Below are 17,552 nucleotides of genomic sequence, written 5' to 3' on the forward strand. Positions count from 1 at the left end.
CTCAAAATATTTGTGGGCGAGCTTGGAAAAAACGTAAACAAAGTTTTGTGCGCACGCAACGAAGGAACAGAGTGGGGTAGGATGTGCTCCGCGTTGGACCTTGTCAGGGGTGTTTCTGCTATTGATTGCGTAGACGACAAACAGGGTGTTGCTTAAGCAGTCTTTACTATGGTATACAATTTAAAAGTAGTCAACCAACAAAAGAAGCCCGTCGGGCCGACATACGACGATGACGAAGGACTAGCCGAACCAGTGGGCACCCATGCAGTCGCGTGTCCACTCAGTCTGACAGACCCAGCACCACTCGAATCCGCAGCCAGCGCGTGTGCAGACCATGTGCATACAGCCGCCTGGTAAAGGGTATGAAAATGTTATAAAGTGCGCTTCGGTTATCTTCGATTCTTATGCAACTCACCATCTCGCTCCGTAGGGGTTCGGCATTTTGGACAGGGTTTGGTGCTGACTTTGATGGTGACATTGCTGGCCTCCTCCCATCGCGCCTCGGCAGCTCGCTAAAAAATCACATAATTATTCAAGCGGGAATCACTAAGCCGCATAAGAATCAACTCACATTGGGGTCCACGGTGTACTCGCAAGAGTTTTGGGCACTAGCGGCTGTCCCCTCGGGCAGACACTCCCCGATATGGTATCCCTGCAGGCAATTGCGGCAGAACACGTAACCACAGCCGTTCTGGCAGGTCACCTTGCGACAATCGGGCTCTACCAAGAGTCCCATGCCGCAGCCTGGCTGGGGACAGAGTACTCCACCTGCCTGTAGGACATACTCCTCGGTGGCGAATCTCTGGTAGCGTTCGTACTCCTCGCGTGTCAGCAGCTTGAAGTGATGGATCTCCTCGATGAACGAGTGCTCGCAGCCTGCGGGACAGGGCAAGGTGTAGCCGAAGTCCGGATGCGGCATAAACTGACGCTCTCCCAACCGGGAACGGCAATAATGGCGGAAGCAGTCGATGCAGGTGACGTGCTGCGATGCGCATGGGAAAACCAAAACGGTATCACTGCGGACGTGAAAGGCTGATTATATCAGAATATATTTTATAAATTATAAATGTGCATTTCAAAGGAATTATTCTTCCTTGCAGAGATTCTATATTGCTTATTGCATAAATACCTCACATCTGTGCAGGCCAGGCAAGGGACATCCTTGATGTTATTTTTGATAAGGTTTAAGGGAGCTGCAAAGTCCTTCTCCCCGCCGGAAACATGCTCCGCACACTTGAAGAAGAACTCGGCGAATGGTGGATCGCCAGCCTCGTTGTCCACGCAGGCCACCTCCAGACTTTCACAATGACCAGGAATTCTACGCGACTTCAAGACATCATCCCAACACTCAGGATCACGATGGACAGTAAATGCCCCTCCTTTGCATAGAGCGCAGCGCACACGAAGTTTTCCGTTACACAGCTTATCGCATTGGCTACAATGCACAAAGAAATGCGCTTTGGCACGGACTCGTTCTAGAAAGAATACGTGGGGATAACAAGGAGTTTAGATTAGAAAAAACAACTTGTGGCCTACCTTCATCGGTTATATTTAAACGCTCCTCGCTTTCAAGCTGCAAGTCCAACAGAGTTTCATTTAGCGGCTTGGAGGCTTCTTCACTCAGCGAAGGTTCCTCCTCCTCCAAAGTGGCCGACTGGATTTTTTGGCGCTGTACGGGCGGTCGCAAACGAATGGCATGCAGAATGCTTTGCTGACCCAAATCACATTGCTACTAAAAGTTCGCAAAAGTTAACTTCATGTAGGAGATACGTCCACGAAACTTCTTACCTCTATAGTTGTGGCATCACTTAGTTCCTTACCGGCAAATATGATCTTTAGATCATCCGGCTGAAGTCCCAATTGTGGGGCCACAAGTTCCTTAACGTTCTTAATATCCCACTGGGGCTCTAGATTAACGGTCAGCGTTTTGCCCGTGTTCGTTTTTACATAAATACTCAGCGTGTGGGTTAGCGTTTTTCCTCCAAATTGCAAAAGCTCCAGCATTTTGCGTACAAAAGTGGCAATAAATTTAAAAATAAAACTCATTTGTTATCAGCTGGTCGGAGGTCTACTTTTAGAGCAGTGTGTATAGTTCAGTGTTGTAAATCGTGGTTTACTTACGCGCTGCCAAACACCAGGTGGCAGCCATTCGCAGGAAAGCGCGGACACGCAGAAAGCGCACAATTGAAAAAAAAGTTTTGTGAAAAAGTCGGAAAATATAAATATAAGAGTTGAATGGAAATGTCAGGATTAACTTACAGAGAAATCAATGGCGACCTATTTATCTGCCAAAGTGATTATTCAATGTGCCACTGCGTTGCTGCCGATTTGCGAATGGGAAGAGGAATAGCTGTAAAGTTTCGGTAGGTAATGGTTTAGTGTTTTTGATAAACATTTGTTTCTAAAACATTAACTGTGATTTCATGAATTAATAAGCAATTAAGATGTATATTTTTTTATTTTTCAGCAATAAATTTGGACAGTTGTTGAATTTGCAGAGGCAAAATGTTCAGCCAGGCGGCGTGGCCATCCTTCAGGACCAGCAGCGTTATATTTACTATCTGATCACCAAGAAATCCAGCTGGGGAAAGCCCACCTACGAACTTCTCCAGAGTTCCTTGATCGCGATGCGAAAGCACATGGTATGTGGGTTTTCCTATCATCGCTATAAAGTTAAGTATACCCCACTATTTGCAGATCTCCCACCAAGTACCCAAGCTAGCCATGCCCCGCATTGGATGCGGTTTGGATGGCCTAAAGTGGCCCAAAGTTAAGGAAATTATTTGCCAGGTTTTTCAAGGGGACGCTGTGGAACTGGTCGTTTATAATTATGTTGCTAAAAACTAAACAGCACACATGAAACAGAATAATTCCATTATTTTCCCTGTGGCGGCACAAAATTGTAGACAACAATCTCCAGCGGTTCTTGGCCAAAGACGTATTCGAGGACTCCGCTGACCTTTTCCCATTCCAATCCATCAATTCCACAGCCAATTTTCGGGATGGCAAGCTTATCTACGTTGTTTTTGCGCTAATGTATGAACGAAAAAATGTAGTTCTTTTTAATATTACTTGCTAAGATTCATATATATAAAAAAAGGAGGGATAAATCCCATTCAAAAAGAGATGTATTTAGCATGTATTTACCATATGCTCTCGCATTTGCTCCAAAGATGCTTGTACCGATTCGTAAGTGGGCTTTCCCCAGCTCTGAGGCTTGGTCACCAGGTAGTAAATGTACCGCTGGTCATCCTTCAGCACCGCCACATCTCCACTTCCCACTTGTTGGGATTGCAGTTCGTCCAACCTTCCGAAGACTTTCTTGAACTGCACGGCAATCCCAGCACCCATCGCAAGATCGGCACCCACACAGTGCGCCAAGGAATAGTTCTTGGGGGCGGAGAACAGATCTCCATCCACCTCACTTAAGGTGTACTGGGGTTTGGATGACATTCCGACCACAAAAGCCCGTCGAAATGCGCCACGTAGTTCTAGAAGTTTGGGAGAGTACATATTGGGTTAATAAATGTATTTAGATCTGTCGTTTTTTGGGTAAAAGGCAGCTACTAGATCAATTTTAAATCTCACGATATCTCTAGACATCGTTCTGAAACCAAGAATCATAAAAGGTACGTATGTTTTAAAACTTCAATAGTTGGTTAATCTCCTCTGGAGGCCGTTTTTTTTATTTATTAATACATTAAATACAGTATAAATACCCAAGTATATAAACTTTGTGTGCTATAAAAAGCTCTTAGGTTTAACGTTCTTATTAACTATATAAGTATTTGGTGCATTCGGTGCCACAAGTCCCAAGCAAAACCATTTCGAGTGTCAAACATAGTTGGTTATATATAGTTTTCCGTTCCGTTAAAAGGGAGTCTTTTCGCGATGAAGCGAATTCCTTGATCCGCTGACGGATCTCGACGGCAAATGGATGGTCTTCATGTGCCGGCAGGTGGGACAAACCACGTTCAACGTGTCCTTAACCATTTGTGGCGGAGTGTAGAAGAAGGCAATGATGTCCACGCTGTCCTCGGCGAAAACCAGATCCAGCAGACTCCGCACACGCAGCCAATCTAAACGGTCGATGCCGCATCCAAGTCTGGGAATGGCCAACTTGGTCACTCCGTGCTCGCGCTGTAAGAGGAAAGTGAGATGGTATTTAATATCAGGTAACCAGCTCCAATACATTTTGATGATCTTGATAATGATGTTTACCTTTTCTCTTTATTTTAGTAATGCTGATTTGGTATGTTAGTTCTTAAAAATACAATTCCTCACCATATGTTCCCGCATGGCCAGCAACGCGTAGTAGAGAGCTGTGTAAGTGCACTTTTCATGGCTGCGCTCCTTGGTCACCAGGTTGTAGATATATCGACCATCCTGCTCCAGGACTGCCACATTCCCGGTGTGCTTGTGTTGACGCTTCAGTTCATCCACTTGGCCGAATTTGCAGCGGAATTGCAGATTTATGCCCGCGCACATCGCGAAATCCGCACTGACGGAGTGCACCAAGGCGTAGTTCTCTGGCGCACTGAACAGGTTCCCCCTGGCCTCCGTAATCTGACACTTGGGAGCAGCCAGCTGTGGATAATCTGAGTATTAAACCATTGTTCTTTGCTTATAAACTATGTTGGATGGCTCACCTCCTTGGACATGTCTTCGTGCTCACAGATGAGTATCTCGATGGGATACTCGCTCTGGTAGAAGGTCTGCTGCACCAGACGCTTCACTTGTTTCCAGTCGAGGCCATCGTTGCCGCAGCAGATTCGGGGCATGGCCACTTTGGTGATCTCGTGGTTGCGCTGCAAAGACAGTACAGTGAGAATTATCCTATACACAATTTGTCAAAAGCTTGGACTTGGTGACGGAGGCTTCATCTTATAAGTGTTTTAGTACTATTCTGTTCTGAGGGCTTTACATATATTTCTATTTGACGGACAGACGGACATAGCCAAATTTACTCTCCTGGTGATCCTGATCAAGAATATATATGTATATATAAAAGGGTCGGAAACATAACAAACTTTTTAAGGAATCTAGTATAACCTATTACTCTACAAGTAACAGGTATAAAAACTCTGGTATAAATCTTTTATACAAATCTTAAGAAACTGACTACTTTCTCCATGCTCAATTACCATCAAACCCAAAGATAATATTTGTCAAAGGAAAATGGCCGTTAAGATGAGAAGACCATTTTCCCGATAGCTTCTGTGTCCCAAATAAAGTCCAAATAAATTAACTGCATGCATATTTCTCGAAATTGTTTTCTGACTAAAATTTGGTTGACAAAAGGAAAGATTGAGGGGAGTTTGAGATACTCACTGTATCTCAATGTACAAATGAATTAACTGTAAATTGACGAGGGCAGCGCCAAAGAAACCCGTTTCCCAGCGTCGAATGTTATTTACTCTTTGGAGGAAATGTCACTTGTTTGCCCGGGAAACCCCCACTCCACCACCAAGACGGCACTCCAAGAGCACTCACCATATGTTCCCGCATGCAGATCAAAGCTGCCTGGACATCGTCATAAGTGCTGGCCTCGTAGAGACTCGACTTGGTCACCAGATAGTATACGAATCGGGAATTGTGCTCCAGAACGGCACAGTTGCCTCTGGAAACCCTTCTTTGCCGTAGTTCATCCACATCCCCGTAGATCAGGGCAAACTGCCAGGCGAGAGTTCCCCGTTCCGCCGTAAAGGATGATTCCACGGCATGGGCCAAGGAATGGGTCTGCGGTGCGTGGAATATGTCCAGCTTGGACTCCACTATCTTCACATTCGCCATATCACTCTACACTCTGTATTCGGTATTATATATCCAACTGCAATTAGGCGGAAATTAATCTGATTGCCAGCCGAAACAGAAGCTCTCAATGCCAAAAATTATGTTCGTACTTACGTGCACGCAGCGCTGGAAACTTTCACGTCGAGGTCGAAACTCGCGATAAAAACTTTTTCGGCTTCGGAATGGTTTTGACTCTGTGTTTCGGTTCTGCACAGAAACCTGCACAAAACCAGAATGGAAACAAAGCTATTAACGGATTCTGAACAGTAAGCGGCTAGTTGGTAGCTTGTTTATTTTGGCGATTCGCCGATTTTCCACTCCCGATTCACAATGCCGTAGTAGATTACTAATGAATCGACTGCCTCGGCCGGCGGTCTGCAGCGGAATGCGCCGTCGGAGCTCGATGTGGATGTGGGCACGGGTATGGTTATGGTTATGGGTGAAGCGACGTGCCGGGCGAAAGCCCAGCGAGAATCTTCGAGCCTCAGTGACAACATTTCGCCCAGAGGCGCCGCCGCAGAGGGTTCAAAAATTAATGATTACACAGTGAAAAAACACATAATTTTCCACTTAATACTCAGTGACTTCAAGTGGAACAAGTTATTATTTTATATGTATATATGATTATTATATTATTGTGTTTATTGCTTTGTTAGAAAAATTAATTTTTCTTTTGTTTGCCACGCTTAGATCGATTGGGTTTTTCAAATGGGATCATGTTTTCAGAACTAGAAATACCAAAATATGGTCGAAAATTATTGAATTCACTGCATACTTTGTCGACGTTAATAAAAAGTTTTATTTGAAAGTTTACTTTTAAAGTATAATATCATTTTGGACTAAATACCAGAATGCTGTTTTAAGCTAAAATTACAGAATATAACAAACACTAAAACTCCATTTGTTAATAACTTTATAAAAGAGAAGCATGGTTTAAAAAACTTTTTTTAAAAGATCTTCTTTGATTTAATCATTATGAGTTATATTATATAAAACACCAGTTCAATTAGCCAAAACACAGAAAATGCACTGAAATTTTATATTGGTCACTTGTTATTAGATTTGACTTAACTTTGTGGTTAAAAAAGTCCACTAGCAGGCATGACAATCCACTGAATCATAACAACGATAGTGTTGATGATTGGTGGCGCTGATGATGACATACATGTGCTAGCAAGTGTGAGTTGATGTTGATACTGCTTTGTTTGTTTCGGCGACATGTTGACTTGGCATCGCCCAAAATCGTCAAAGCCGCTGTAACAGCCAATTAAGAACTTGTGCAGGCTTTTGATAGCGTTTTTTAGATTAATGGCGACGGATCGTTACTGATCGGAGCACCTGTGTTTGAATCTGTACCTGAGCGTGGGCCGCTGTCAAAGGTAATCGGCGCCCATGCGCTAAATAGGGATCGTATACCGACTACATTGCAAGTATAAATATAAATATGACTTACATTATTCGTTAATTAAATGGCAGGTGAAATAAAATATACCGACACACCACCATACACACAAACACCAAACAAGTAACCATATTAAGTGACAAGTTGTATTCTAAAACAATCAAAACAAACACAAGAGGCAGCAGAGCGACAGCAGCAGCTTTTCGATTTAGTGTGAAAACTTTACATTTTGGGCGTTTGCTTACTCGCGTGGAGATGAAAATATTTGCTTTACTAGTTAATAAAGAACAAATTATTACCAACAAATTGAGAGGCGCATTTGAGCATTTATTATAAATAGCACGAAAATGTAGCTTTACATTTACATTCTACAACAAATATTTAAATATTTAAAAAAAGAGGCCACTAGGAACTCATTTTATAAAGGTTTATAAACTCTGACAAATTTGTAGACCAAAGTACGCGTCTGGGCTTTTAAAAGGCGTTATATTTGCAATATTAATATTTTCATAACGTAGATTATAAAGAAAACTATACAAAAAAAATATTTATATTGTCATATGTCTATATCATAGAGTACATTCTGTTTAATGCTAAAGAAGATTATGTCTCAATTGGAATGACTAGGCGCCAAGATGCGTGGGTGGATGTCTCGGCTAATCGCTACTACGTCATCTTAGATTGCCACCAATTATTTTGCAGCTTTTCGCGAAAATAATGCTTGTAATGCTCATGCTTGTAATTTCCTAAATTTCTTTGTAAACGCAGTGATTTTTAAGTACTTATTTTGATAGAATTTTCCAGTTCAAAATAACACTTTTCATTTATAACGTTTGTACGCATGTCCCGCGGCAGCTTTGAACGAATTGTTTCATTGAAATTCCGACTTCGCTTTTCCTCCCGATGGGAGGGCACCTTGTGAGGAAAAGCGATAGCTGCGAACGATGCCAGTTCACGGCAGTTCAGCTTGTCGCCTCGAACGATAAAGACGACCGATCCGGAGAGCTATAATATAGCTTCATAACACAAAAGTGGCGCTATTTGCTGCTGTTGTTGTTGTTGCTTTGTTTGTTGTGCTTATTACGTAAATTGCGTGTTTGTTTGTTAGTTGCTTTTAATACTTTACGTAGAAGTGAATTTGTTAGTTGACGACCCGCCAATTTTGTTCTCCTCTGGGCAATTAAACTGCGCGCGAGTAAATCTCCCCGAGAAAACACGAGACGCGTTGTGAGTCACTTGAGAATTAGAGAATAACTAAAAAAGTGCAAGCGAAATAAGCAAGCACAGCTCAGCTGATTCTGATTGGGACTCTTACTCCTCTGTCTCTCTCTCTCTCTCTCCGTCCGTTACGCTACGTAATAAATACGTATACGTATACTTGCAGTCGCAGATTCTCTCTGTATTTCCCTCTCTTTCTCATCTATTCTGTTGTGGTTAGCTTTTTATGGGTTACGTTACCTTATTTGCCGACATGACTGCGTTGACATTGCTACGACGATCAGTTACGGCAGTCAGCTGCGATGCCCACGCTCGCGTTACGAATCGGCGGTTTCTGCCACAGATTCAAAGCCGTCAATTGCAGTTGCACGTAAGTGGGCGACATGCTGCTGCACTTTCGGCCAGCAAAACAACAGCAACATCAGCTGCTGCAGCGCCAAATGGGCATGCTAATGTTGGCGGTAAGTTCAAAAGCTCCATTTATGCAAATAGCGCGTGCACTCGGTAATTTATGACGCGGAGCAGATTCTTGCATCGGAATCATTTAAAATAAACGAAAGAAAACTAAGAAGAATCGTAGTAGATTAAAGGAAAACGATTATATAAGGATATTTTAAATTCTAAATCTTAACAATTATACAGTTGCGGTCAAAATAATAGTAGTGCCGGTGAAGCAACACGTTATTTCTCATTATTTCCTCTATGCCTTCACATATTCAAATAATTTTTTCACACAAGTGACGTTAATTCTTTGCTCTCTAAGAACGTAAAGTTATTTTCGGTTCTCTCTTCGTTTTACATTCTTTTTCGGCTTTAATTGCAAGGATGCACTTGTTTGACCCAGTCAAAATAATAGTAGTGCCAGCTAAATTGACAAGAATAATTAAATTTAATCGCTTTTTAGCCAGGTTTGTGGTATTTTACAATACTCTTGCGTGTTTTTTAACAGTTTCTATCATTTTTAGACTCTTCTTTGAAATTAGGTACAGAATATATGGGGCGTGGCAAACACTGTAATGCCGAGAGGCGGTAACTCATTAAAAAACTGATTTTTTCTGGAAAGACTTATGTCAGGGTGCAAAATATTATCGGATGCTCTTCTACAATGATTAGAAATGCAATTAAATATGAACCAACAAATGAAACTCGTGGTCGGTTCAAGTTATTGACCAAAAGGTCAGTAGATCGCTTAACAAGACAGGCAAGAAGCAATCCTTTTGAGTCCACTGCAGCCCTAAAAAAAATCTTGTAAAATTAATTTTAGTTTGGAAACAATAAGATGTCTCGGAGATGAAAACCTCATTTCAAGAAGTCCACGAAAAGTGCCGTTACTAACAAAAAAACATGCAGCAAGTTATGCAACATTCCGTTTGAAGTTTGCAAGAAAGCACTTGAATTGGCCTTTGGAGAAGTGGAGGAATATTTTGTGGTCGGATGAGTCCAAGATAGTTTTGTTTGGAGGCCATGGCTCTCGGGAGTTTGTTAGACGACCACCCTTATCTGACTTTTTCCCGAAATATACATTAAAAACGGTTAAGCACGGAGGTTCAGCGATTATGATTTGGGCGAGTTTTTCGTATTATGGAGTTGGGCCAGTGTATTGGGTAAAATACATCATGGATCGTTATTTATATGTAAAAATTTTAAACGAGATGATGCTCCTATATGCCTTCGAGGACATGCCACTTGTTTGGACTTTTCAACAGGACATTGATCCAATATATACAAGTAAACTCGCCAAAGAGTGGTTCGCAGCCCATCAAGTCGAAGTCATACAGTGGCCCGCAGAGTCACCCGATCTCAATCCAAGTGAGAATTTGTGGTGTGACGTTAAGAGAGCAATCTCAGAAATAAAACCGAGTAATAGCTTTAAACTCTGGAAAGCTGTACAAAGGTCATGGGACTCTGTTCCTGTGCAAAGATGCCAGAATTTAGTTGATTCCAGGCATAAGCGCTGTGCGTCTGTTATAGCCAACAAAGGCTATTCAACAAAATACTAAAATAAACATTAAATATAGGGCTATTACATAGTTTTTATCATTTAAACTTAAAATGTTTTATTTGGCTGTGATGCTGTTTGAAAAAATGCACTACTATTATTTTGACCGATCAAATTTAGGTCCATTTTAACATTTTCATTTCTTTCTGAAAAGTCTTATGCATTTTTCAAAGTCAATTTTCATTATTATCACCTACTATGAGTTAACTTTCATTGAAAATTAAAAAAAATTTTCTGAACACGTTTTGAAAGGTGTTTTTTTAGATTGTTTGAAAACCTCTGTGAGCACTACTATTATTTTGACTGCAGCTGTACATAATTTAATTTAATTTTAAAATAAACGAATACTTTGAAAATCATTATAAATATGTCTGACTAAATGGTAGTTGCCATTATTAGGGCACAGAAAAAAAATAAAAAGAGTCTATCTTTCGACAATAAGTTTATTAGTTTCAGCTGAATATTCACTCCTGAAATTATTCTTAAATACGTTTATGTTTAAGCTCATGACAACGTGTGTTTGGTGTTTTTTGTGGTTCTCGTTCATATTTCAGCCGGTTTTTGCAAACATTTTCTCAAATTGACTCCCACACGCCTCGGTAACGAATTTCTATATGTATGTATCTTTATAATTAAAACAAATGCTTCTCTTTTGTCAACTCAGCAAAGCCCCAGAAATAATATGGGCAGGCAGACAAGTGGGTATTTTATAATGAAATGGGGGACTGGCCTTTAATTTACGATAAAAACAATAAATAAAATCGAGTGGTCCTAGTCTGCCTTGCATTTATTACTAATCACAATTTAATAGCCTCATTGAAAGCTTATTAAGAACTCATTCCTCCTTTTTATTGCAGAAAGTGAAGCACACTTTAACAACTGGTTTCACTTCAATTGCCCTTTTATCAACATAACACCCGCTCCAAAAGAGCGGATCGATCATTTTTCTGCTATTACTCAAAGAAGGTGATAGCGCACCGAATCGGTCATAACACTTGTTTAACCAAATCGAACACTTGTTGCTCTTTATTATTACCTAATGTACTTGTTTACCCCAGATTGATAAGGGCCTGTTCCCCAAAGCTCTACAAATGTACGTTGGGCTATAGGCTAAACCTGATATGATAAATGGCCCCTGATCAGGCCAGAAATCCTATTATAACTGGTATAATATTAAATAATTAGCAGATGGGGTGTTGGCTATTTTTGCATTATTGAAAAAGTTAACCAAGTCGTGCTTGATCCATTTGAAGCGAAAATGAGTCAGGTTTGCTTGGGAAACAAAGTTATACTCTAGAATGCTATTGATGTCAGGTTTAAGCAACATAAATGTTTAGTAATATAAAATTGGTCATTGTTATCGTTTTAATGTTTTCGTTTCCAATCTCATCAGACTTGAATGGTTAAAAACCAATGCAGTACAACACCTAATGGCTAAAGTAATATGTATCTGTACCTAATACCTACGTATGTTGTACCTAAGTATTTAAGTTCTTTTCCATACTGCATCATTATTTTGTTGCCCATTTAATTTTTTCTGAGTGGTGTGACTGGGTTTTGATAAGATAAAGCTCGTAACCCATCAACTTAATTGGGGCCTTAGCTGCGAGTTTGTATGTGTGCCAAGTGCCCATCTGTCACTCTCACTTTCATTGTGTAAGGTCAACAAAAGTATGTGGATTAAATAGAAATACACCCAACCCCTCCCTAACACTCCCCCTTTTCGTAACCACCCACCAAGTAAATGAACTGAAATTGAAATGCCCTAGACCGTCACTTCGCTTCCAGCTTGATCACTTGCCATTCATTTCCACTTCAATTTCTACGTACAGAGATAATTTCCACAAGTTCAAGGTCATTACCAGGCACACACAGATACTCAACCCACACAGCCAAGCACAAATAACTTGAAATACGCACACACAAATAATAAATAAGCTAGTGAATAAATAATGTGTGTATATAGACCGCGAGCCCCCTATAATAGAAAAAAAGCAGAGACGGCACCGAAAGAAATAGGAAAAATAAAAATATAAACACGTTACACGCGCTAGACTTTTTTGAGAGATGGCGATTCCACTACATACATATGTACCTTCTATATAAGGCTGAAAAACCCAGTAGAAACCTGACCAAACATAATGCTGATAAGCATATTCGCCCCGAGAATTTTGGGTTTGCAAAAAAAATAAATAAACAATAGCAGATATGTCATATATGTATGTATGGAGCCTCTCCATGGGTTGTTTGCCACCGTCTAGTGGTTTCAGTATGGGTGAGAGATTGCCAGAACAATTAGAAGTCCGCTTCGGTCGCCTCAGAGCATTTTGAACGCTTTCCGTTCGCCTCCAGTCGCTCATACGCCGCGTATCCGAAAGCACACGTTCCGCTCTTTGAAACCGGTACAGTTCCAAATTCTAAAGTGAACCCAACCCTTTTGTAGGCTTTCTCATCACACACCGCACCATGTCCTCTGCTGCTCCGAAATTGGTGGCCGTTGCCGAGTCGCGTCGTTTCATGATCGATTGCTTCAAGGCGGTGAAGGTGCCCCAGACGCATGCCGAAGCCCAGGCGGATCTCCTGGTGGCCGCGGACCATCGGGGACACTTCAGCCATGGAATGAACCGCCTTGAGATGTACATCAACGATCTGGCCATCAACTCCACGGACGGAGCGGCTGTGCCTAAGATCCTGAAGGAAACCCCGGCCACCGCCTGGGTGGATGGACTGAATGGACTTGGCGCCGTGGTGGGCAACTATTGCATGGATCTGGCTATCAAGAAGGCCAAGACGGTGGGAGTGGGCTGGGTTTGTGCCAAGGGATCGAACCACTATGGCATGGCTGGTTGGTATGCCATCAGGGCCATGGATCAGGGCTTGGTGGGCATGTCCATGACCAATACCTCGCCGCTGATGGCGCCTACACGCGCCAAGGAGGCTGCTCTGGGCACCAATCCCTTGTCCCTGGGTGCTAACGCCACCAACGGCGATAAGTTCCTGCTGGACATGGCCACCACCGCTGTGGCCGTGGGGAAGATCGAGATCCAGCGCAGGAAGGGAGCTCCTCTGCCCGACGGATGGGCCCAGGATCCCAGTGGTGCAGTGACCAACGATGCCGAACTGGGTTTCAGCACTGGGTGCCTGATGCCCTTGGGAGGATCTGAGCTGACCTCCGGCTACAAGGGTTATGGCCTTGGTGCCATGGTAGACATTCTGTCGGGCGTCATGGCTGGAGCTAACTACTCCACTCAGGTGAGGAAGTGGACACATGCTGGCGCCGATTCTGCAGCTGATCTCGGCCAGGTATTCATCGCCGTGGATCCCAACTGCTTTGCACCGAACTTCGAGGAACGCATGACCGATTTCAACTCCCGCCTGCGGGGCGCTACCCCGGTAAGAATATGCCCAATCAAATAGAAGTATATAGTTGAGTTCCTCGACTATCAGATATCCGTTACTCAACTCAACTGGAAGTGCGAAGTAGAAAGTTGAAAATCTTTTTAGCATAGCGAGAAAATTCCAAGGCATTTTCCAAAAGTGTGGGCGTTACAGTTTTCCTTGGCTCGTGGGCGTTAGAGTTCGCGTGGCCAAAATAATGTGAAAAAACTAAAACATTTTTCAACAGCGAGGCCGTGCGAATGGCAATCCTTGAAATAATCCGAAAGCTTTATAATTCCCGGGATCCAAGCATTCATACGAACAGACAGAAGACTCGGCTAGTGATCGAGAATACTGATCAAGAATACTTTGTAGGGTCGAAAACGCTTGGTTCTAACTGTTACATACAGTTCAACGAATTTAGTATACCCCTTTAATCTAAGAGTAACGGGCACAATACCCATACTGAAGGTAATTCAGATAATTCAAGAAATGTATGATTTCCAACTGTTACTTAAGTTAATATAAAAGAGGTTGAAATATGAGTAAAATTGTCCATTTCCCGGGAAAAAAGCACTTGATAATCTTATCAAATATACATTGTATATATGTATATGTATGTGTATATGTGTAGAAAATAGGTACCAGCACTTCCGTCACCATAATATGAACCTCTTTAAATGCATTGAGAATGAACGAATTGCGAACCAAAAATTATAATTTCTAGAATATGAATATCAATAAATTTTTTTGTTTTCGTACTGTATTTATAAGTTTGCACCAATTTGTATATTTATTACTAATTTAAACATTTCAATTTATAGACCGATCCCAGCAAGCCCGTTTTGCTGGCTGGAGACAAGGAGAAGAATGGAATGGCCGATGTCGATGCCGCCGGCGGCATCCAGTATCTGGAGAATCAGTTAAAGACGTGCGCCAATCTGGCAGAAAAACTGAAGATCAAGCCCCTGAGCTTTGTTTAAGCTAGTGGTGGAATTGGTGGACTTATATTAGGGAGCCGAGCATACCCATAGCCATATGTTGTAGACGCTTCTGCATTTTGACGGACCAAAGCACTATGTTACTTTACACTGAGAGAAATATTGATATTTTCAACAGTTCGATTTGCACTGGTGCTGATTTAATGCTTGTTACATATCTTCTTGTTGCACTTAAAACATATTCGTAGTTCTCTAAAAGACTGTCGTTGCTCTTTTTTTAGTTATAAATACGCAGGCTTAAGAAAACGTTTAAATCTGAAGGGCTAAAAATCGAATTAACTAAAATCATGAGTTTCGATATTCTTTTGTTGAATTAGTAATATTTACTAGAGTAAAGACTTGCAGTTTGCACATTTAATATACATAAGTAAAAGGACCTCTTAATTGTTGTTTAAAACAAAAACTGTTGTAAAATATACATATTGCTTCTGTCACTTTGAGATACCCATGCTGTGTTCAGCAATTTTGGAACTATTAAAACTACTCTGACCAACAAAAATTTGTTTCGTATTGTTTATATTGGTATTGCAAACAAGGTGAATATAATTAGTAAACTAACTTTTATTTAATTTAATTCAGATTTGAAATTTAATATTAACTTTGTAGGCGTGTCCCACATATATTTAAAAATCAAGAATAACCTCTTTCAAAGTGACTTCGGCCTCCCACTTGGCCTCCTTGTGTGCCGTCGCTGACTTCACCACCTTCCTGGACCTAAATTCCTGGCACTTTGTCTCGAAAAGTTTGGGTGGCATGGGTTGAGTTGGCGATGAAACATACATGGCGGTTCGCAGCTCTTCCGGATCCTCGGTGACACTCATGGATTTGATAAAGTCAATCAGGCGCTGATTGTCCTCCGTGAGGCGACGCTTCTCCTCCAGCATCAGCAGGTTTTGGGCCTCGGCCATCGCCTGGCGGCGCCAGAAGTTTTTCAGGCTTTTGTTCAGCTCCACTAGTTCCTCCTCGGTCATGTCCACGTGATCCTTCATGTTGAGGGTCTGCAGCTTGAAGTTCTCGCCAACCTCCACCTCGGTTTCGTCGAATACCTCGCCGCCGAGGATTACCTTCTCCGATTCGGTTTGCAGTTTCCTGCAAGTGATCGACAGGGCCAAGAGTAGTTCCCCACTTTTCACATGCTTCTCCATTTGCTTGAATAATGTATCAGTTTAGAAGAGATATATAAATGAGTAATAGGGCTAGGGATGAAGGTTCACCTTGGTCAACTCGTAGCACTCGCCGGTCAGGATGCGCAACTTCTCGTGGGTAATCTCGCGATCCATCTCCTGGTTGAGCTCAATCTTCTTGCGCACGTTGGTGAAGTACTGGAACTCCAGACGGAGATCGTTGAGCGTGGAGTTGTTCTCCGCATCCATGCGAACCATTTCTCGCTGCAGTTCCGCCTGCATGTTGATGTACTTGGACTCCTCGGCATTTAGCTTGCGTGACTCCTCCATGAAAGCCGCCTGCCTCTCCGTCAGCCAGTGGATCTTCTCGTACTTGTGGGCATCCAGTTCGGTGCTCCTCAGAGACTCCACAAAGTCATTCAGTTGCTGCTGCATGTGCGTCATCCGGCGGACAATCTGATCTCGAATCTTGAATCTGTTCTCAATCTCTGTATTCACACGATCATCGCGCTGTTCCAGGTAGATGGTGTAATCCTCCTTAAGCTGATCCCGGGTGGTGATGTTGGTGGCATGGATTATGTTCTCAGAGTTCGTTTTCATGGCTTCCACCTCCTCGGTTCGCCGGCGCACCTCCTCATAGTAATCCCTCAGCATCTCGTCCGCCTGCTGGTCATACATGCTCTTTACCCCGCCCAACATCACGTGGAAGCAGTCGCGGATGTGGTCAATCAGCTCCACCGTCTTGCTGTAGCAACGCACGTGCTGATCCTGCGTCTGCGACATGTCGTCCAGAAGCATCTTAATGTGGTCGTTCTTGGCCTGAATGATTCGCTCCGAGCGCTCGCCCCACGCCGTCATCTCCTCGTTCAGCTCCTTGATCTTGATCTCGCGGCACATCTCGTGCCACTCCTCGTTGCCTTTCTCCTCCATGCGCTTGCCCATCTCCAGCTCACGCATCAGGGCATCCTGGAAGGATCATGGGGCAACATTAGAAATAAAGTCTTTAATTAATTTTATTATTGAAATTCAGAGTAGCCAGAATTCGAATATTGGGCTATAGTAGCAATAGTAGGACGGATATTAAAAGAAACGGATTTTTGTAGAATACTTTTGAGGGTTTGCTCAAAATATCCTTGCGTTTTAAATTGTATTAAATGTATTCATAATAAAAATTTATATTTAAATCTCTTAAATGTAATCTCCACACTAAAGGTGAAAAGGGGCTTAATGCGTTTACACCTGGGTGCCATCCAATATTGGCTGTTCAGAAAAGAAAGTCGGTTGAACCCACCCGCATGATGAGCCGCTTCTCATCGATCATAGCCTGTCGCTTGGCCTCCTTCTTGGCGGCCTTCTTCTGAGCCTTGGTTAGTTTAGGCGGTCCTTGTGGCTCCTGCTCCTCCTCCATTTCTTGGAGGTAGTTTTCCGAAATACGCGTCAAGCGTGCCAAAATTTCAGCCATTTCGCTGATGTGTATTAGTGGATGAACTGAAGGCGCAAATCAATAGTAAAATTTGTGGAGAATCGGTTGGGGAGCTAAATTTGAATTGTGTGCCTGTTTGAAAGCTGAATCGAAGTTTTGCCCACAGCTTTCGATGTACGAGTTCCAACACTGGATACCAGCTTTTTAACGACTT

The 17,552-nt window shown here is 42.4% G+C and overlaps 6 protein-coding genes and 1 long non-coding RNA gene across 11 annotated transcripts; 3 read left to right on the plus strand and 4 right to left on the minus strand.

The window, feature by feature from the left end:
* Positions 1-141: 141 nt before the first annotated feature.
* Positions 142-2,255, minus strand: LOC122616185 (E3 ubiquitin-protein ligase parkin). Of its 3 annotated transcripts, none has more exons than XM_043791539.1 (7): positions 2,122-2,255; positions 1,789-2,068; positions 1,537-1,729; positions 1,130-1,475; positions 572-1,016; positions 416-512; positions 142-350 (listed from the first exon to the last, which is right to left on the minus strand). In XM_043791539.1, exons 2-7 carry the CDS (start codon positions 2,044-2,046, stop codon positions 241-243), a joined length of 1,449 nt encoding a protein of 482 aa, XP_043647474.1. In that variant the 5' UTR covers positions 2,047-2,068; positions 2,122-2,255; the 3' UTR covers positions 142-240. The 3 variants fall into 3 exon arrangements, with proteins under 3 accessions (XP_043647474.1, XP_043647475.1, XP_043647476.1); XM_043791540.1 differs by having other exon boundaries at positions 1,789-2,056; positions 2,122-2,249; XM_043791541.1 differs by having other exon boundaries at positions 1,789-2,071; positions 2,122-2,249.
* On the plus strand, positions 2,223-2,847 carry LOC122616190 (ADP-ribose glycohydrolase OARD1). The gene is made up of 3 exons (XM_043791548.1): positions 2,223-2,363; positions 2,468-2,642; positions 2,698-2,847. The coding sequence occupies exons 1-3, from the start codon at positions 2,236-2,238 to the stop codon at positions 2,845-2,847; spliced, it is 453 nt and encodes a 150-aa protein (XP_043647483.1). The 5' UTR covers positions 2,223-2,235.
* LOC122616189 (ADP-ribose glycohydrolase OARD1) lies at positions 2,792-8,443 on the minus strand. Of its 2 annotated transcripts, XM_043791546.1 has the most exons (3): positions 8,322-8,443; positions 3,148-3,491; positions 2,792-3,031 (listed from the first exon to the last, which is right to left on the minus strand). In XM_043791546.1, exons 2-3 carry the CDS (start codon positions 3,451-3,453, stop codon positions 2,876-2,878), a joined length of 462 nt encoding a protein of 153 aa, XP_043647481.1. In that variant the 5' UTR covers positions 3,454-3,491; positions 8,322-8,443; the 3' UTR covers positions 2,792-2,875. The 2 variants fall into 2 exon arrangements, with proteins under 2 accessions (XP_043647481.1, XP_043647480.1); XM_043791545.1 differs by lacking the exon at positions 8,322-8,443 and having other exon boundaries at positions 3,148-3,566.
* Positions 3,656-8,449, minus strand: LOC122616188 (ADP-ribose glycohydrolase OARD1). 2 transcript variants are annotated; one of them, XM_043791543.1, is made up of 6 exons: positions 8,322-8,449; positions 5,908-6,012; positions 5,494-5,830; positions 4,650-4,808; positions 4,285-4,587; positions 3,656-4,140 (listed from the first exon to the last, which is right to left on the minus strand). In XM_043791543.1, exons 3-6 carry the CDS (start codon positions 5,791-5,793, stop codon positions 3,871-3,873), a joined length of 1,032 nt encoding a protein of 343 aa, XP_043647478.1. In that variant the 5' UTR covers positions 5,794-5,830; positions 5,908-6,012; positions 8,322-8,449; the 3' UTR covers positions 3,656-3,870. The 2 variants fall into 2 exon arrangements, with proteins under 2 accessions (XP_043647478.1, XP_043647479.1); XM_043791544.1 differs by lacking the exons at positions 4,285-4,587; positions 4,650-4,808; positions 8,322-8,449 and adding an exon at positions 6,866-6,883.
* Positions 8,450-8,639: 190 nt separating this feature from the next.
* LOC122616186 (uncharacterized oxidoreductase YjmC) lies at positions 8,640-15,290 on the plus strand. The gene is made up of 3 exons (XM_043791542.1): positions 8,640-8,874; positions 12,856-13,805; positions 14,615-15,290. The coding sequence occupies exons 1-3, from the start codon at positions 8,640-8,642 to the stop codon at positions 14,771-14,773; spliced, it is 1,344 nt and encodes a 447-aa protein (XP_043647477.1). The 3' UTR covers positions 14,774-15,290.
* Positions 8,881-9,950, plus strand: LOC122616191. The gene is made up of 2 exons (XR_006325897.1): positions 8,881-9,321; positions 9,379-9,950. It is a non-coding gene; the product is annotated as an uncharacterized LOC122616191 (long non-coding RNA).
* Positions 15,291-15,332: 42 nt separating the features above from the next.
* LOC122616184 (dynein regulatory complex subunit 2) lies at positions 15,333-17,493 on the minus strand. The gene is made up of 3 exons (XM_043791538.1): positions 17,207-17,493; positions 16,006-16,881; positions 15,333-15,939 (listed from the first exon to the last, which is right to left on the minus strand). The coding sequence occupies exons 1-3, from the start codon at positions 17,375-17,377 to the stop codon at positions 15,415-15,417; spliced, it is 1,572 nt and encodes a 523-aa protein (XP_043647473.1). The 5' UTR covers positions 17,378-17,493; the 3' UTR covers positions 15,333-15,414.
* Between the last annotated feature and the right edge of the window lie 59 nt (positions 17,494-17,552).

This window comes from Drosophila teissieri, chromosome 3L (assembly GCF_016746235.2).
Source record: "Drosophila teissieri strain GT53w chromosome 3L, Prin_Dtei_1.1, whole genome shotgun sequence".
In the NCBI taxonomy this organism is placed as follows: domain Eukaryota; kingdom Metazoa; phylum Arthropoda; class Insecta; order Diptera; family Drosophilidae; genus Drosophila; species Drosophila teissieri.